This window comes from Chelon labrosus, assembly GCF_963514085.1.
Source record: "Chelon labrosus genome assembly, chromosome: 11".
Classification (NCBI taxonomy): Eukaryota; Metazoa; Chordata; class Actinopteri; order Mugiliformes; family Mugilidae; genus Chelon; species Chelon labrosus.
Window position 1 is genome coordinate 21150770 of NC_140344.1, and position 18774 is coordinate 21169543.

An 18774-nucleotide genomic window follows, 5' to 3' on the forward strand; every position below is an offset into this window, starting at 1 on the left:
CTACCAAACTCTTCTTGTCCTTCCACCTGCTGTCTGTCTTGTCACACCCATGCGCCCGTGTCTGCACACCGCGAACCCAAAAATCAAAACACTGAGTTCTCTCAACCTTCGTCGTTTTATCTTCGTCTGTTTTGTGATCAAACCCCCGGTTCCCATTTGTCTGACTTCCTTCCTTCGAGTCTCTCCGGGGGATTTGTTTTGTCTGAGCGGAGTGCTGCGCAAAACCGGGAGTGCACCGGTTTGAACCCGAGGTTGTCAAAACACACCTCCAGAAATCTGTCACACAGACCGATTCCCTCCAGAAATAGTTGTACTTTCCCACAAGCCGGAGAAACACGGAAAGAAACTGTGACAGGTTCAGGCCTTCCTGCTGCAACCGCACGATGTGGTTTGTTAAGTTTCGAGCTCATCCATCACCGTCCACGGAGTGTGATGTGTGGAGAGCATATTATAGGATACAAGACCCACTTTATGTGAATGAAACACAGTGTACTGCCTGAATATGAGTCATATTTTATTTAACTTTCTCCATGCAATCTTTAATTTCCCCTTACCTCCTCTTCAGATTTGTTAAATTTCAATCTTTCCACATTCTCCCTTTATCCGACTATAATTCGTTGTGCCACAACCCTGTTAAAATAAATAAAAATCCTACACACACACAGAGTGACTGACACAACATATTTACTCAGCGCACGCTCTCCATGACACAAACCCCAGGCCCTCCTTTGGCAAGCAAACTGCTCCAACATAAGGCGCCCCACCACACGCTGAGTCACTGCCTGGGCATGTCTGCGAACGTCCGCTCCAGTACTCCTTCAAACAAAAACCCATGCACGCACACATTTGCGCTTCACACACATACTGCCAGACGACCAAAAAGAAACAAAGCGGGGGGAAAAGAGGGAAGGAGGTGCAGAGGCGGGGGCGAACACTTTTCACCCAACAGAAGCGAGCGGGCTGTTAGAGTCGGTGCACACATGTGGGTTTTGGTTCCTTTGAGGTGGGGGGGATTAGGCTGACCACCACATCCTGCTCCTGTGTTGAAGGGTTGTCAATCTGTTTAAGGTGATTCACCGTGGTCACATACATCAAACTTGTATTGTCTGTATGGTTGCGGTGGTGTTGCTATGTGAAGCCTTACAGGTGGGCTCGTAAATCAAGGCCACAGACAGCGGCTTTTTCCCCATATGGTTATCAGGCTGTTTAAGTGATTACTGAATGATATTTCACTTCCTGCGGTGAGGATGTTGCCAAAACATCTTAGAGGGGGAGACTGACAGAGGAGCAGACAGGAGCGCTCTGAAGTGGCTGCTTGAAGTATCTTTATCTCTGTCCACACACACACACACAGAGGAACACTGAGGTCAGGGTTGTGTGTGTGTGTGTGAATCCCCAGCGGGACATGAACAGGCTTCAGAGGAAGACTTGATGACATCTGGGTTCTTCTGCTGAATCACACACGACACAGGCTCCAGGTGCTCGGGGGTGATACACATCCAGCGTCTGCTGCTACTGTCGGTGTGACGTGACCGGCAAGGACTCATGACCAGTCAGGTGACCGGCTGCGGTCAGCTGGTGGCGAAAGGAGATCGGTACGGGAGTGGCGGAAGTCTTGGCGAGGGGACACACCTGGGCAGTGATATTAAGTGGAATCTGAGTCATCCAGTATAGCTTTCATTTTTGATTTCTAATTTGATTCCACTGGTCCCTCGGGGCGTATAAGTGTCATGAGGCAGCTGGGATATCAGGGTATACAGTCATTATATCTAACTCACCCCTTTCTCTTTCATTCTTTAACGGGAAAGTCCAATTTTTTCAGACGACCTCAGAACTTAACAAAGACTTTAAATGAATGTAGAGCCCAGAGTTGATGCAACACCATAAAGTATGTTGAAATAAAGAGTTAAATTGTCTTTTTGTGGTGTTTGCAGCACAGAAAAAGTGTATATCTTATAAATAAGATGAACTAGAGAGACCGTTAACCTCATTCTCCATAGATTGTGCATTCATTGTGTGATAAACTTTTCAAACTGTGAAAGTTTCCTCTTTACAAAGTTTATGTGCTTCTTGTACGTTTTAATCTCTGTAAATGCCGAGCTGTAACTACCCGCGCCCTCTGACCTGTTGCAGTCTCTTTGCGGAGCCGCTGATTTACACTCTCATGACCCCTGGAAACCGAACTTGCGGCCTGTCTGTTTGCATTTCGGCGGTTTGACGTCTCCAGACGTTTAGCAGATGGATTTATGTAAAACCTCACTGGACTGAAACGCGTTTAGTCTGAGTTATCTTTTAAAACACCCACTAGAGAACAGGGTGGAGCAGTGAAGACAGGTGGGAGTTATAAAGGGAATGAATGACTATAGCCTTGGCTTGGGATTTAGAAATCCTCTGAAATTATTGTTAAAATTTAGAGGCACACAGACTTTTACGCATGGCCCCAGCTCACCATGGGCGCACATCTGGTAATTAACAGTATTACAGTGAATCGCTTACTGCGCAGTGTGCAAATATTTGGACTTGTCTCCCAGTAGGATGTGGATTACTAATTAACGTGCTGGCTGTGTAATTAGGTCCACGTTAGGACTTCCTCTGCGCTCTCCCCCTCCCGCGCCACAGCTTCCACCCACACACAGCCCTGAATTACTCCACTGGCAACTGTTGATGCATTCCCCAAACCATCTGACGTCAAGAGGGAAGGGCTCTGCCCAGCGTGCACTATAAAAGTCCTCTGGCACCTCGTTTCATTCACAACGACACTCTGGATTATCAAGGCTACTTTAGAGAAGCTCCCTCATCGGGCTCCTCGGACGACACATCAGGAGGTTCACAAATCTACCCGATATTAACAATGAAAATGTCAGCGGCAGAGCTCTGCCAGATTCTCAAGGAGGGAGAGCTGGAGAAGAGGAGCGACAACCTGCTCCAGTTCTGGAAGAGGAAGACGTGCGTCCTGACCACGGACAGCCTCAACATTTACGCCGACACGCAGAAGCGCTCCAAGGGCAAGGAGCTCAAGCTTCAGTCCATCAAGAAAGTGGACTGCGTGGAGCGCACCGGCAAGTTCGTCTATTTCACCATCGTAACCACAGACAATAAAGAAATCGATTTCCGGTGCTCCGGGGAGGAGAACTGCTGGAACGCGGTGATCACCATGGCTCTGATTGATTATCAGAACAGAAAGGCCATCCAGGACTTTAAAACGCGCCAGGACAACGAGAGCGCGTCGCCCGGGCAGCAGGAAAGGCGCATGGCGAGGGCGCCCTGAGCCGCTGTGAGGACTCCGACAGTAAACTACTCCTAATATGGTGAGAGAAACTCCACGAGACATGGCTGGCTGACATGAATGAAACCCACACGAGTAATAAAAACTATAGACATGGCGCCACAGTTTACCTCATGACTCAGTTAAAAGTGTTTCTTAACTAACGGCGTGCCTTCTTTTCTTAAATCTCCAGTGTCAATGTGGACCATACAGAAATAATACGCGGACCAAAAAGGAAGACGAGGTCATCCGGTCCAGAGATGAAGGCTTGTTCGGGACTGACAAGGAGAGAAGGAAGAAAAAAAAAAAAAAAAACTGATCTAAAGTGACAGACTTTCAGAAGCTCCACACTGGACTGAAATCTTGATCTGTCAAAACTATTTCACGTTTGCTCTCCGGAGGAGGAATGACTCCTAAAACCATACTGTTAATTTATTTGTTTCCAGGATATTGTGTTACTGGCAAACAGCTCGTGTTGTTTAAATTATTTACTATTTCAATGTGTGTTATGTGTGTATTTATTTGAATAAATATCCATGAGTTTTTGACATAACTCCATCTCCTCTGCCTTTATTAATGATTTATTTAAGTGTCTCTCCGTGGCATTTAAGGTCTAGTTAGTATTTAATTTAAACATTATGGAGTCAGTAAGAGTCCATGTGACACCCGGGGACACGTTTCCCCAGCAGCATTTCCTAGTAAATGCCAGACATGCAGCCATTAAAAAGGGAGTGGAGGACAGGAAAGTCCCCTTCCTCTCTGCTGTCAGGTGGAATGTGACTCTTTATTGCCACCGGGAGGTTTTCAGGCTTGAGTCATAACTGATAAGGAGAGTAAATTCACTCAGCAGCACAGGGCACTTAAAAGCCTCGGCAGTGCCTTTGAACACACCTGCATCCGAGGTGTGGCGGGGTTATACAGCTCCTGAAAGACAGAGAGCAGTCACATCTAAAACTGACATTTTAAATAGTCAGACTTGTCTTATTGTGAAGTGCGCCTCGCAGAAGATAAAGCTGGTTGCAGTTCGGATTTAAGAAGCTTTCTAACATGTATTCCTCCTTGTCAGCAGCCTCTGTTCTTTAAGCAGAGACAACGCACCGGATCTCCACTTTACCGCCTCATTATCACAGAATCAAATCAGTTTTTATGGACATAATGTGGCACTAGATACACACCTTTTTAACAGGGTGCTATAAACCTGACGCAAAAGGTTGTAAACGTGTCCCAAGATTTTCCAATGTCATAAAATGCGGGGGTTGAAATATTTAAGCTATTTGGAAATTCGAAACGAGGCTTGTTAGGGAGTCCTCTTATGTGAAGACATTGTGCTCATTGTTTCACTTGTTAGTTTATTCATTACAAAACTGAGAGAAGAATTTATTTGAAGAACTGAAAACACTTAAGATTTGTCTCAGGCGGTGACCTAGTTCTGATCACTGAGGACATCAATGGCTCTATTACAATCACAAGGAATCAACCTTAGAAAAGTAAACGTTTGTATACACCGATCAGGCACAACATTAGGACCACTTTCCTAATATTGTGTAGGTCTCCCTTGTGCCTCCAAAACAGTTGTGACTCATCAGAGAATGGACATGGGCCTTCTGAGGGTGTCCTGTGGTGTCTGTCAACAGGATTTGTTAGTGGGGGGCTTTTGGGTCCTATGGGTTAAGGGGAGGGGCCTCTGTGGATCAGGCTTGTTCCGGTGCATCCCACAGATACTTGATCAGTTTGGGATCTAGTCAATTTGGAGGCCAGGTCAACACCTTGTGCTGTTTTTCATGTATTTTTGAGTTGTTCCTAAACCGTGTGTGTGCCTTTGTCAGGCTGCATCCTGCTGGGGATGGCTACTGCCATCAAGGAGTGTCATTGTTATGGGGTGGGGGTGCCTGGTCTGGTCTAGGTGGGTGCTACATGTCTAAGTAACATCCACACAAATGCCAGGTCCAAAGGTTTCCCAGCAGAACATTGTATTGTCACAAGATGGTCAATGTTATTTACTTCTCCTTTCAGTGGTTTTAATGTTGTGGCTGATCGGTGTATATGGCACCTTTCAAAATAAGAGTTACATGATGCTTCACCAGTGCACATAAAATATAACGCCAGGATATTTCAGAAACTTGAAGAAAGACAATCAGACAAATAACACAAAGAAGACAAATTAAAAAGTCAATCTGAGACTAAAAGGACTCCCTGTCCCCCTCCCCTCTTCCCCCATCCCGCTGCACATAAATATCTCCAGCTGAGGATCTCGTGGAGTGGAAATGTGTTATGAGCACAAATGCACAGGGGTCAGAGGTGACAGAAAGCTGAGTCGCTGGCCAGGAATAATGAACAGTATGGTGGAGTCGCACCCCTCCCCGGGCCGTCCCGTCCATGTGTGCCGCTTTGAAGTAGGATCACGCTACAATGAACGCATCAAAGGGCTGATCTGTTGAGTATTACAGAAGCGGACGGGCCTTCCTTCTAAAAATACTGCTTCACAAATTGGCACCACGTTAATCTCGCACACACACAAACACACCTTTGGCCCCCCGGGGCCGGGGGCCTGCGCGAGAATTCGTGCGCCACCACAGGAGCTTTTTTAGGCAGCGATAGCATTCAGACGCAGCCTTTTTCAAGAGGTTTGTTTTCAAGCAACGCCTAAAAATGTTCTACAAGATTCTTAGCTGACGTCGTAAGCTACTCTATGTCTTCTCTGATAAACATCCCCTCACACGGCGCTGGTTACTCGTGGCCCTGTTGTCACAGCCTTACAGTTCGTCATAATGGTGCAAGATTCAATGTATTATTATTTTAAAAATGTAAAATGGAGCGGATGTAAGAAACGTGTGTGGGTGACATTTAATTTCTCTTTTTTCTTTCTTTTTTTTTTTTGAAACCGAGCAGGAACAAATAAGTGACTCAGAGGCATTTGTGGTGAAAAAACACTAGAAGCAGAGCTGAGAAGACGACACGGGGTGTTGTAAGTTGAAGGTTAGCGGCCAGAAGAAACACGTCTCACCGCATTTCGTCATCCAGATAAACTTAACAACACTCCCACACAGGCTCCTCTCACGACCATAATAAGTCATTAATCTTTAGCGAACACACTGAAACTCCTCTTCTTAAAGGAGTAGTTTACCTCAGCGTGAGGTTACAGTGGGAACAGTGAATCACCAGGTAGATAAACATAAATCAAATGAATATGTTATGAAAAAAAGTGGTTGTAGATGGAGATTTGTCTGCTCATTCAATCCCCTTCAGATCACATCCTTATTATGTTGTGTTTGAGATTTTCATGCAGAATTTTTGTAAATTGTACAATTTAAAAGCTGATTCAGATTTATAAGTTCAGATAAATTCATATTTATTTTATTTTATGAAGACAAAAAGTTTAGATGTTTGTTGGAATTAACTCTAAAATCCTGTTCACACACCAAAGAGTTTTTGGCTCTTCCAAAAACATTACATTTCCTCATTTCCAGACAAAGTACCAGGAACTTTTAGTCGCAGTAACAATTTTTAAGCCACGTATACGTTTGGCAGTGAGTTGGAGACGTTTGTTTCATCGAGGGACAGGAGGACACTGGACAAACTGCTCTCCATCATGGACAATCCATCTCATCCACCACAGACTGATCCAGCTCCACTCCCTCAGTGAACGCTACAGGACTTCTTTCATACCATCCTCAGTCCAGCTGTACAATAGCTCACCTTTCTGTAACAGATAACTCCATGTTATTCATGTTAATGGACACTATTGCACCTTACTGTCATCCCTATGTATATAATATATATTCTTCCGTCTCTGTTTCTTGTACATTTGCTCATATGCTAATTCTGTAAATTGTTTGCCTATACTATTTTTATTTTATTTTACTAGATTTTACTTATATTGTATTTTATTTTATTTTATCTTTCTTTTACTTGTGGCTCTAAATAGTTTTCACGTGCAGCTAAGCTACTGTGACCAAGCATTTTCCCTTGTGGATCAATCAGTCTGAGTCTAGGTTCCCTCAGACCTGTGAAGATTTCTCAAACTAGTTTCATTTAGCATAAAAGGTCACTCTTGTTTTTGTTTTTTTTTCTTTACAAGCCATTTTTGGTTGCAACTATACAATGACCTAATCCACTCTAATCCAGTGCGGGGCGGTTATTCAAAACAGTTTAAAGTCATATGGAACCACCAACGGACGTCTAAATGAAAGACATTCAGGTTGTTCTGTCTTTGATCATGACTTGTGGATATTGTCCGTGAGAATAAATGCTACAATTTGATTTATGTAGCGTCTTGAGATTAATTCGCGATTGTCTCAAGACGTGTGAAAACCCAGAGAGGGAGCACGGAGGTGAGCGAGGTGGCGAAGAAAAACTCCCGTTTAACAGGAAGAAACCTTCTTTTAAAGACTGCTATCACAGAGCGAGTACTCTGAGTGGTTAAGACCCTATAGTCCCTGAGTTTGAACCACACTGAGCACCTCTGAAGGTTCCTAGTCTCAGTGGAAACAAGTTTAAAGGTCCCACTCCCATGTTTTATGGTACATTTCATTCAGCATTGTTACCACCGATTAGCAAAATGAATGAAAGGCAAAGCTCTAAACTTTCTCTCTGGTTTGGAAAATGAAAGGTCTGTGTTTGGTAGACGTGTGGTTTAGACACTAAATATAGAAAAAGCTGTGATTCACTGTAATAATTACTCTACCTTTATATGCGAGCATACCCTGTGTGGCCTTAGAGTTCATCAAGAACCTGACGAGACATGTTAACACCACCTCACTTCACTTCAGTTACGGGCTTGCCCAGGTGTGCGTCATGACTCAGTGCGAGGATCAGAATGAGGGTATCGCACCGTTTCCTGTAAGCCACCCTGTCTCGAAAGCGAAGCCACTGTCCTCGTTTGGGCTTTAACTCGTTGTGTCATCGCCTCGCTCGCTCGCTCTTCCCGTCAGAGTCCAATCTGACGCCAGCAGGACACAACACTAGTGCTTCGTGTAAATAAAAACCTCCTCAACCTAAACAGCGGAGGATGTTAGGCAAGGCCGCGGGAAACGGTTTGATTACTAACAACCTCCAAGATCTGTGTCATGCTATCAGGGTCTGTTAATTTTATATTGTCGTGACTCAATAGTTATTCTTCTCCGATGGGCCTTGAAATGTCGCAGCCGCCTGAAAGGGCTGGCAGCGGCCTATCACGTCTTCTGTTATTTTAAACCGTAGGAATGGGATTATCTCAGAGGGGTGCTATTCACAGGCTTGTTTTACAGGAAAGGACCTTTGTTAGCATTTCTCTTTATGACGCGTGACTCAGGTGAGTGCATACCTGAGCACATACTTCGGCAAAGAAAGAGGCAGACGCACACGCCCTCAGGCCACGGCGGAGAAAATGTGAGGTCACCACGTTCCCATGTAAAATAAAAGTGAACATTTTGAGAGTTAAAACTGGGCTGCAAGGGGAGACGACGTAAGCGTGAGCGCTTAACCAAAATCCACCGCTGCATGGCTCATTGCTGCTTCCCTTCATTCGAATAAAGGTCATCTGATTCCCAGATAATCTGGATAAAATGGACAAATTTCCCCCGCTCTCATCTTATCCACAAAGGCGTCATTCTCCCAATCGTGCGCAGCCATGGCAACCGTGTTTGTTTTTTAATCGGACGTCCATTTTTGCCTGTTGAGTCACGGGGGTAGAGAGAGCTCCCCCGACCTGCATCTTTAGCTCCATCTAAACCGCTCTCTGTTTTGTGACCGTGGCAATCACAAACCTGAGACTGATACCGACATATAACATAGCAACCTCTTGTCAGGAATCACACGACTCAGCAGAGAGCGCTGACCCGTCCTTGTCTGTTTTTAATGACCTTCCCTTAATGCAACCTAATAGCATTCTCCATCCAGACCACATCCGCTCCTCTATAAATAAAGAAAAAACACAGTCTAGTAAACGCAACGTGTCACATCAGGGTAATAATATTTCCTCACACACAGACAGTCTCTCTCTCCCTAGACCTGTTTTTCAAAGAGAATCCCATGAATTTGGCACTTCTTATATCTAATACGTGCATGTGCTTTGGATATACACCACCAGACACACACATGCTGCACATTGTACGTACAAAGTGGTGGCCCGAGGGGGGTGCACTGGTGAGTTGGGATCAAGTTGCCTAAGACCCAGCTGTCCGTAGAGAAGCTTCAGACGGAGAGAGGAGACGCTGTCAGGAATGTCTACAAGGCAGTGAGGGGGCGGAAAGGCCGAGGACCAGAGAGGTCCGCGTGCTTTCGGCGGGCCTCGGGGAGGAAGGCGACGCAAAGATCAGTATCACATGGAGTAGCTGAGAAACTTTAGAGTCGGACTCGAGAGGGGAAAAGGAGAGGCCTGAGTTTTAAAATGAAAACTTGAAAGCGGCGACGTTCTCTCTCGGTTTGACTTTGTAAATTTCAAGGACTGAGCGTACTTGACGATGTCATGCAAGTGGCTGCTGCGTTTATTTTGGGCGACGACCATGTTGACGTGCTTACCTGCTAACAGCCTGTCTTCGCAAAGCAGCTAAGGGCTTCAAGTGCTAAATACTCAGTGATTACCACAGTTATTAACGTTGGCATCAGAGAATGTGGTGTAGTCCAGTACTGATGTAAAACACTGACAATCTGTGACTTTAGTTGTAAGGCTGGAATGTTTTATACCTACCTCTGGTAACATATATTTTTATTTTTATTTTTATTTTTATTAATAATTCATAATTAATAAAATTATTATCAAGAGTGATAATCATTGTTATTGTATAATAATAATAATAATAATAATAATAATAATAAATAAACAAATAAACAAATAATAATATTATTTTTATTTTTATTTTAATATGAATATTTTAACATATTATTATTATTATTATTATTTATTCATTCATTTATTGATAATAATAATAATAATAATTTTATTGTTTTAATATATTAATAATAAATTATGATGATGATTATTACTATTATTATTGCAATGCTGAAAATAAAAATAAATAAAGTTTCATTAAGTTAGTTAGCGTTCTAATATTTTCAGATATTTGGTTATGAATCTAAATATTGTGCATATAGGGCAAACCTTTTCCAAGGATGATGATGCAGGATAACCTGGAAATTTATTGGTGATGTTTCAGAGAGTCTGTCCATCTTTACATTCAGCTACTGATAAAACTGTACATAAAAACCTCCATTGTTTTCAGTTTCTTGATGCAGAAATCTTCAGACTACAAGGAAATTCCCAGTATTTTCTGTCCGGCTGGACGCCACAAAAGGAGAGTTATTTAGTTTAGATTAACTAATCCTTTAAGATGTTAGTGACAGAGCAGTGTGGATATCAGTGAAGGATGGGGCTCTGAGCAGAGGCGCAGAGCAGCTGGGCTCCAGGTCTGGAGCTGCTGTGCACGGTCAGGGTCTGATCACAGTGTAACTCCTGAGGGGAGGATTAGTTACAGCACCTGTCTGAGTGGGTGTGTGAAGAGATGACCAAGAACAGATTATAAAAACATTACATTTCCCAGTCGAGTCTAATGTAAGACGGTATTATGGTGTCTGGAGAAAAGTCGAATCCGAATCACTGGATGGGAGTTTTTTTGTTTATCCGGTGTGGGTTTCTTCCCTCAACTTTCCCTGAGACTTTAAATTCATTACATCTAACATGATTGTAATAACTGCAGTGCAAGAAGAGAGGATAAAGAAAAGAGAGTGAGAGAGAAGACAGGAATCTAAGAGGACAAAGGGCTGATGACGGAGTGCCATTAAGGTGCCACTTAACTCCACATCAGCTGACCATCGTTCACACAAGTTACTGTGTGTTACATCAGATTGTTGGCGCAGCGGATAAAGCAGCGGGCGCGCTCAGCTTAGCCTGTCACGAAACTGAAGGTGTAACGAATGGCTGCAATAACCCGTAATGATGACCCCGGGTTCTGAGCCGTTATCAGGGCGGCAGGAAATTAGTTCACCCCAGAAATTACACGAGAGGAAAGCAAGCGAAAGAGAAAGGAGGCTGAATGAGCACATAAAGGGAGGCAGGGAGAACATTCCAGCGCAGAGGATATTACGAGAAGCTCAAGAAGATATGGGATGCAAGAAATCCCCAGTGCCACACCCAAAGCCAACAGCCAGGAACAATCAGCTCATTAGAGATCACCCTTCACACCCTTCACAAATACGTTTCTATGTAAGAAATCAAGCAACACCCACACTGAAGAAATATAAAAGGAACAGGAGTGTGCTTTAAGTTAATTCTACCCAACCCATTTGTATTTTAATAATAATAATAATAATACTAATCACATTTGTATGAGAGAGAGATGCATCATTTCGTGGGAAGCATATTGGAACAGTTACAGCTGATATTTTACGTGATATGTAATCTAAAGAAGTCTGCAAAATGTCTTTCTTTGTGTGGAGGGAACACGAGGAGCAGGCGGTGGAGGCTGGGAAGTCCCATTATTAAAGTACAGGGTCTCACACAATGCATTCCTGCAGTCCCAAATCCTACGTATTGTTTCTCTGCGTGGCCCCGGCTCCCTGATCACTCCAGCAGCGTGGTACTGACCCACCGACAAACGGCCCCATCAATCAAAGCGAAGCGCAACAAAGGTGTATTGTTATAAAGACGGTGCGGAGGGTGTTTAATCGCTGCTGAACGGCACGCAGGCTAGTGTTTCCGAGGCTGCGTACAGTACCTTTGCTGCAGTGTGAAGGGACTTGATGGGAGACCGGAAGCGTTTGTCTTATTCTGTTTTGTTTCAAAGTTTAAGGAAAACCTTTAAATTGTAGAAATACTGTAAATCATAGAGATTTGAAAAGCTTTAAGAGGATATTTCTTAGGTTTTTTTCCACAGATAACACTTGTGGGGTTTCTCTGAGGGCAACGACCCACTGTTTTCATCCAGTAGTAATCCTGAAGTGATGTTTTGGTGCTTCCAAAACAGTTGTGACTCATAAGAGAACAGACATGGGCCTTCTGAGGGTGTCCTGTGGTGTGTGGCAACAGGATGTTGTTAGTGGGAGCCTTTGGGTCCTATGGGTTTAGGGGAGGGGCCTCTGTGGATCATCCCGCGGATACTTGATCAGTTTGGGATCTAGTGAATTTGGAGACCGGGTCAACACCTTGTGCTTTTTTGAGTTGTTCCTAAACAGGGGTTGCCTGGTCTGGTCTGAGAGGGTGCTACATGTCTAAGTGACATCCACACAAATGCCAGGTCCAAAAGTTTCCCAGCATAATGTTACGCCTGATCGGTGTATATGTCCAAAGTCTGGACTCACTTGTGGTCCATTTCACCGTGCTTTGTGCTTTGTTGTTCACATAGCTAATATTTTACCTGTGTTTGTGTTGCTGCATTCTTGTTTCGACCCATCAGCCCATCATTCAACACACACCGTCACTCAGATCATACCCTAAAGCAAGATCTAAAAGGAGCTCAACAGTTAAAGTAATTATGAAAGCAATCCTGTGGTTTGAAAGCTCTCATTGTGGTGTGTCATAACAGGAAGTGAGGTCGAACCGATTACTGTAACACCTGCTCAATTTAGACACTTTAATATTGGATCGTCTGACTGGAACAGGGCCATTTATGCATTTAATCACAGCCCTGCTTTTTATTTATTGGCAACGTACGTTGTATGTTTAAAAACCTGCAGCTTAAATCTCTAAATATATATCATAAAACTCTGTGTGTGTAATAATGTGGCTTTGTGAGGTGCTGAATTTATGTGACATAACAGAGCTGCTTTAAGTGGCTGCTTAAACCTCCTATAGAGGGAGGAAATGGAAAGGCCAAGGCCTGAAATAAGAGGAAGTCGTGTTTTTCATGGCTCAAGGGTCTTTCCCAAGAAGCAGAGTAACTCACAATGGTCCTCTCTGTCCCTGCGCCGCCCCGACACTGAGCACGGGGGCAACCTTTTGCCAAACAGGCTACGGTTATATTGGAGGTCAGCATTAATCAAGTTAGACGGCGCAGTTAAAATGCAGCACGAGCACACTTCAGCAGTGTAAACACAACCTGACTTACCTCTGGAAATGCGGAGCTTCGTCCACAAGGTGTATTTTTAAAAACACTTATTTGCATTACGTTGTAAAATGAAATTGAAAGCTGGATTCAGTTGTGATTTAGGTGGAAAACTTTGCAGAAACGAGTCACGAGAAGTGACACTCTGCTTCCAGCCTCCCTGACTCCTTTTCTCCTCCGCCCCGCTTCCCATTACACATCGAATTAGTCTGAAAACAGGGCACAGACTGTGAGCTTTGCATTCCCCTTCATACTTAATTTCAACATGCACTACGTGTGACTGCACCGGGAACATTTTCCCATCGGCGCGGAGACAAATCGCTCCGGCGTTTCGCGGATCAGCACGCATTTGAAAATGTAATTTCGCTCCTTGCGCCCCAGACAGGAAGTCCCATGATGTCATCTCCTCTGGATGTCATCTATAATGAACACCCTGCACATACAGACAGGCGGCAGTATGTGAAAAACATACATGCGCTCGCGAACCAACTGCTAAAACAACGGCTGCAGATGTCTGGTTTTGTCCCCATGAGGTCCGCCGATGTGTGTTCACAGCAGTTAAAGGTGGGGGTTTGACTTGTGTGAGCTGTGGGAACAGGGGTTTGCGGTGTAGGTTTACACAACCCCCAAGGAAACGTGAAGGAATTGCTCCAGCAGCAGAGATGAAGATTAAGATTTCAGGTTTGCACATGAAAGATTGACACATTAAACACGATATGGGAAAGATGAGATCCTCCGCTGGCTGAGTTCCTCCCAAATGCTGCTGAAACATGTGGCATGACGACACGTATGGGAACTACACACTAACATGCGCGCACACACACGCACACAGAGGGGCCTTTGACGGCGTTTCGTCCCCGGAACAGAATCCCTTTTCTTCTATCAACGATCGGCGGGTGTGTGTCCGCTCCCCGAGCCAGAGGACAAGGGGCAAGGGCTGGGTAAGGAGCCGGGGCGAGGATGGAGACGTTCGGAGGGCGTAGAGGACACGGAGGGTGGGCGGATTGTTGGGTAATGAGTCACTGGAGCCTCCTTCAAAGCCTGCTTTCCAACCCCAGCGCCCAAGCAGGGAGGTCCGCAGGAATCTGGGTCCACGGATGGAAGAGCTGAGTGGGCCGGCCACATACAGTGAGCGTACACATGGATGACAGTAGTACACTCACACACATATACACACACACTTATTTTCCCCCTAACAAGGGTCAGGATCTCGCCGCAGAGGACGTGGCCTCTCTAACAAAGGCTTCTACTGTAGAAACGTTGAAGGGTGTATGTACAGTGAGTGGTTGTCTGTACTTTGTGTAAGCGCAATGCAATTTATTATCTTTCCACTGTAAGCCTGTCAATCTACGACTTGTAGGTTGGCGTGTGTGTAGCAGGGCACGGATTCTAAAAAGTCAAGAGAGATATCTTCAAAAGAGGAACACCGACAACCTGCTGGCGACGGGCTCGCTTGTGTCGCATCTCCGCGTTAATGCCGACCGTCCCGGTAGCAAGTGTGACATCTGTATAGGATTTCACACCAGCTGTGACCTCATGTCACAGCTTTCACTCTCCTGTTATTAGATCATGAGCAACTGTCATAGCGACCGGAAATGAGAAGAAGAAGAAGAAGAAGAAGAGAAGACAAGAAAAAAATAATCAGATCACCGCCTGGCTCACCAGCTCTTACATGCACATTATTTTTAATTAATTTGCATTACTGTGAACAGCATATTGCATTGGGATTTTCTTATTATTAAGACACCGATCAGGCATAACATTATTGCATTATTGCAACAGTTGTGACTCATCAGAGGATGGACACGGGCCTTCTGAGGGTGTCCTGTGGTGTCTGGCGTTAGTGGGGGCCTTTGGGTCCTATGGGTTGAGGGGAGGGGCCTCTGTGGATCATCCCACAGACACTTGATCAGTTTGAGATCTAGTGAATTTGGCGGCCATCTGGGCACATCTCGACTCCGCCTTAACACCTGACTAATTCAAAAATGGAAGAGGTTGGGTGTGAATGCAAGGTGACTCAATGGCAGACGGCGGTGACAGCAACTGACTTTAAAGTTGCGTAATGCGTAATTAAGGGCGCTCTTAATTATGCATTACGCAGCTTTAAAGACAATAATGCTGTCTAAACTCGTGAGTTACGTAAAAAATTACTCCGTCTACAGTTGTCACAAATGGAGAAAATTAGAAATTAGCAGTAGAGACCGAATCCATTTTTTGTATCGGCCTGTAAACATGTTTATTTTAACTTGGGGGGGTTTATTTATTAACTCACTTTTGAAGGCAGCCTCAAGTGGCCGTCGGAGGAACTGCGTTGGCTTCATTTTTCAGCCTTGGAGGCGGTCGCTTGGGATTGAGGTGCATGCATGCCAAAAGAAAAAGGAAGAGAAAAGAAAACCCCACATTTATGATCAGAAGTAGCAACACACCAACTTTTAAATGTTACCAGCCAATTTTTGGATATGCATAAGCGTTGTCTTTAGTCTGTCTTTTCACCACGGAGCAAGCCCGCCAGACATTGACAAACAAAGCTCCTGCTGCATTTGAGAATAAATATAACACAAGTAAACAGCTTGGTAAGTATACTGTCTTTTCTTAATGAGAGGGATGTCTTGAATATTTTGCGCGTGTGTGCATATCCAGTGAGCAGAGAGGAAGCAGAGATCGGCCACTGCAGCCTTTAACGTATGTAAACAGGACACACAGGATCAAACGCACACCTAATCTTGGCGCGACACCCCATACATAGCTACCCCGACTATGTTTAGACAGTACACATCCTCATGCGGCTGTAGAATTGCACACATCCTGTGAGGGTCAAAGGTCGCTCCTCTGGCGACGCCGCAATTCAAAAACGATATACTTTTTCTCCCTTTTACTTTGAACCGCCGGAAAACGGTGGTCCTATTTTAGGGGCTACGGTGAGGTGGTGATAGGTGTGTAATGTTCCCTCTAAGTGAGTGAGTGTTCATCTCGTTAAAGTGTGGGACGGGCCAAGTGCATGCGGGACAAGACTCGACAAGAGCAGCAGCTCTATATGGAAATCCCAGAGGCAGACGGTGCTGCCAGCACAGCAACAAGTCAAAACGGGAAGCCGTGCGACTAGTTATACTGTAATTGTGGGTTATGTCATCGGCTGGTTGATAGAGATGAATCTGAATCACAACTTAGTGAGAGACTGTTCCTGCTAACAACTTTTGCTTTTCACCTTCCTCACCTGAACTGTAGATAGTTTCCTCTGAGAAGGCAGAAGCCCAAACAAAAAAAAAAAGATTTGTTTCCTCCTCTGCCTCCTCAAGTCTACTTGTCTGCACAAGAACACCACCCCTGCATCCTTGTCTTAGTAATTATGTCTCATGGTTTGGGTGGTTGGCGTGGCAACAGACAGGCAGGGCACTGCGACAGCCACGCCAACAAATCGGCACTAGCCTTAAAGAGCCACACTGGGTGATTCACTTTTCGTTTGAATCCTCAAAGGCCCGACTTAATGAGTCAATTTAGGTTTGAAACAAAGGGTTTGAGTTTTATCACCTCCTTGAGCGAGCGGATGAGGCAGCGCTCAGTAAATACTGGAGAAATATAGGAAGTAGGACAAATTTATCACGCTATGACTCAAGGCACGGCCTGCAGTTAAATACAGATGAATGTTACTGCAGGAGATTCACACCAGATTAAAATACATCAACTGGTAAGCTTCATGTCAGCCACAGGCTGTACATGAAAGATGGATGCAGCCACCGCATCTGAAAAGTAAAGACACTTGTGAAATGCTGTTCCAAGTTGCGAGATGCTGGCTCTGTTCTGGTTCTTTATTTTACTTAAACCACGAAATCAAATTTGGTTCCCTTACTTTATGTCACAGGTTTTTATGATTTCAGCAGCTTATCTTAACGTCTTCTCATCCGTGTGCAAGTGCAGTGATTGCCTCTTCCTTCTTCTTGACCAAATGTGTTCCAACATGGCCCCCAAAAATATAGAGGGTGACGGGCCACATGCCAAACTCAACTGCTTGTACTGTTTCCTTACTCTGCGTCCAATAATGGAGGAGACAAATGCAAACGTCTCACTTTAGAATATCTCAAATGTAAATGCCTCGCCGTTAAACTGGACTTAAACATATTAGCTTTGACCCAGCCTCTTCACAACACGCTTCTCGTTCACCAGTTCAGCAGCGGCAGAGCTACATTATCGTGCAACTGAACGGCCTAACCACAGGGAGTGACTGTCTTACATCGTGTCCCATATTAATAGAAAATATTCAGACACCTCAAAGACTTGCAAAAGACACGACTGAGGTTGAGGGCACAAGAAGTTCAGATTTTAAATTTTCTACGTATTGTAAACCAGCTTTGTATTATGGATAATAATGCATGACATTCTACAAGATGATCATGTCATATGTTTTTGGTTGATGAGAATGCTAACCTGTATCTACACCAGTCAGGCATAACATTAAAACCACTGAGAGGAGAACTAAATAACATTGACCATCTTGTGATGTTCTGCTGGGAAACTTCATTTGGACCTGGCATTCGTGTGGATGTTACTTAGACATGTAGCACCCACCCAGACCAGACCAGGCACCCCCACCCCATAGCAATGACACTCCTTGATGGCAGCAGCCATCCGCAGCAGGATGCAGCCTGACACAGGCACACACACAAAAAAAGAAAACATGGCCTCCAAATTCACTAGATCACAAACTGATCAAGTAACTGTGGGATGCGCTGGAACAGGCCTGATCCATAGAGGCCCCTCCACTAACGACATCCTATTACCAGACACCACAGGACACCCTCAGAAGGCCCATGTCCATTCTCTGTTTTGGAGGCACAAGGGAGACCTACACAATATTAGGAAGGTGGTCATAATGTTATGCCTGTTCGGTGTGTAGGTGTCTGGGCGGTCTCTTCCTGTTTCTCTCTCTTCTTTGGTTTGGTTGAACTTTGGTTTCTATTGTAGTATTCCCTCACTCCAACAACACGCTACAGACACGACTGATTTACTGACTGCACATTTGATTTAAGTCAATATAATAAATGTACTTTATTTTCATGTTTGGTCTCCGTATTTTGTCCTTCCTTGTGAGCCGGATTGTGACAGGACATACGGCCCGAAATAAGCAAAAAAGAGGGCCTTAAGTGGAAAAGTATAATTAGCACAAAAGTGTGGAGGACAGCAGTCTTTCTTCTTAGTTACTTCAGTTCTCATGGTTTAATGAAAGGTTGCTGAGAACAAGGATTTCCTCTGCATTACAGGGCTACTGTTAAAGATGAGTTCAGCCGTGATTTATTGTTTTACTCTGAGGTGTTAACCTGACATCATCAAATCTCACGGAGCGATAGATAAAGACACATTACACTCACCGCCTCAGGCTGACTCAGACTGACCTAGACTGCCAGACTCCCTCCCTATGCATCCTCTGTTCTCTGTCCGGGCAAGCCCAGACAAGTTCTCTGTCCGCGACTCCCTCCCTCCAGCCTTTACAGCACAGTT

General features: G+C 44.6%; 1 protein-coding gene across 1 annotated transcript; it reads left to right on the forward strand.

The window, feature by feature from the left end:
* Positions 1 to 2676: 2676 nt before the first annotated feature.
* Positions 2677 to 3818, forward strand: phlda2 (pleckstrin homology-like domain, family A, member 2). Its single transcript, XM_084555446.1, has 2 exons — positions 2677 to 3308; positions 3459 to 3818. The coding sequence occupies exon 1, from the start codon at positions 2852 to 2854 to the stop codon at positions 3266 to 3268; it is 417 nt and encodes a 138-aa protein (XP_084411572.1). The 5' UTR covers positions 2677 to 2851; the 3' UTR covers positions 3269 to 3308; positions 3459 to 3818.
* The last annotated feature ends 14956 nt before the right edge of the window (positions 3819 to 18774 follow it).

Excerpts from the sequence above, each read along its gene's own strand:
- phlda2 (XM_084555446.1), top strand. The coding sequence starts at position 2,852 with ATGAAAATGTCAGCGGCAGAGCTCTGCCAGATTCTCAAGGAGGGAGAG.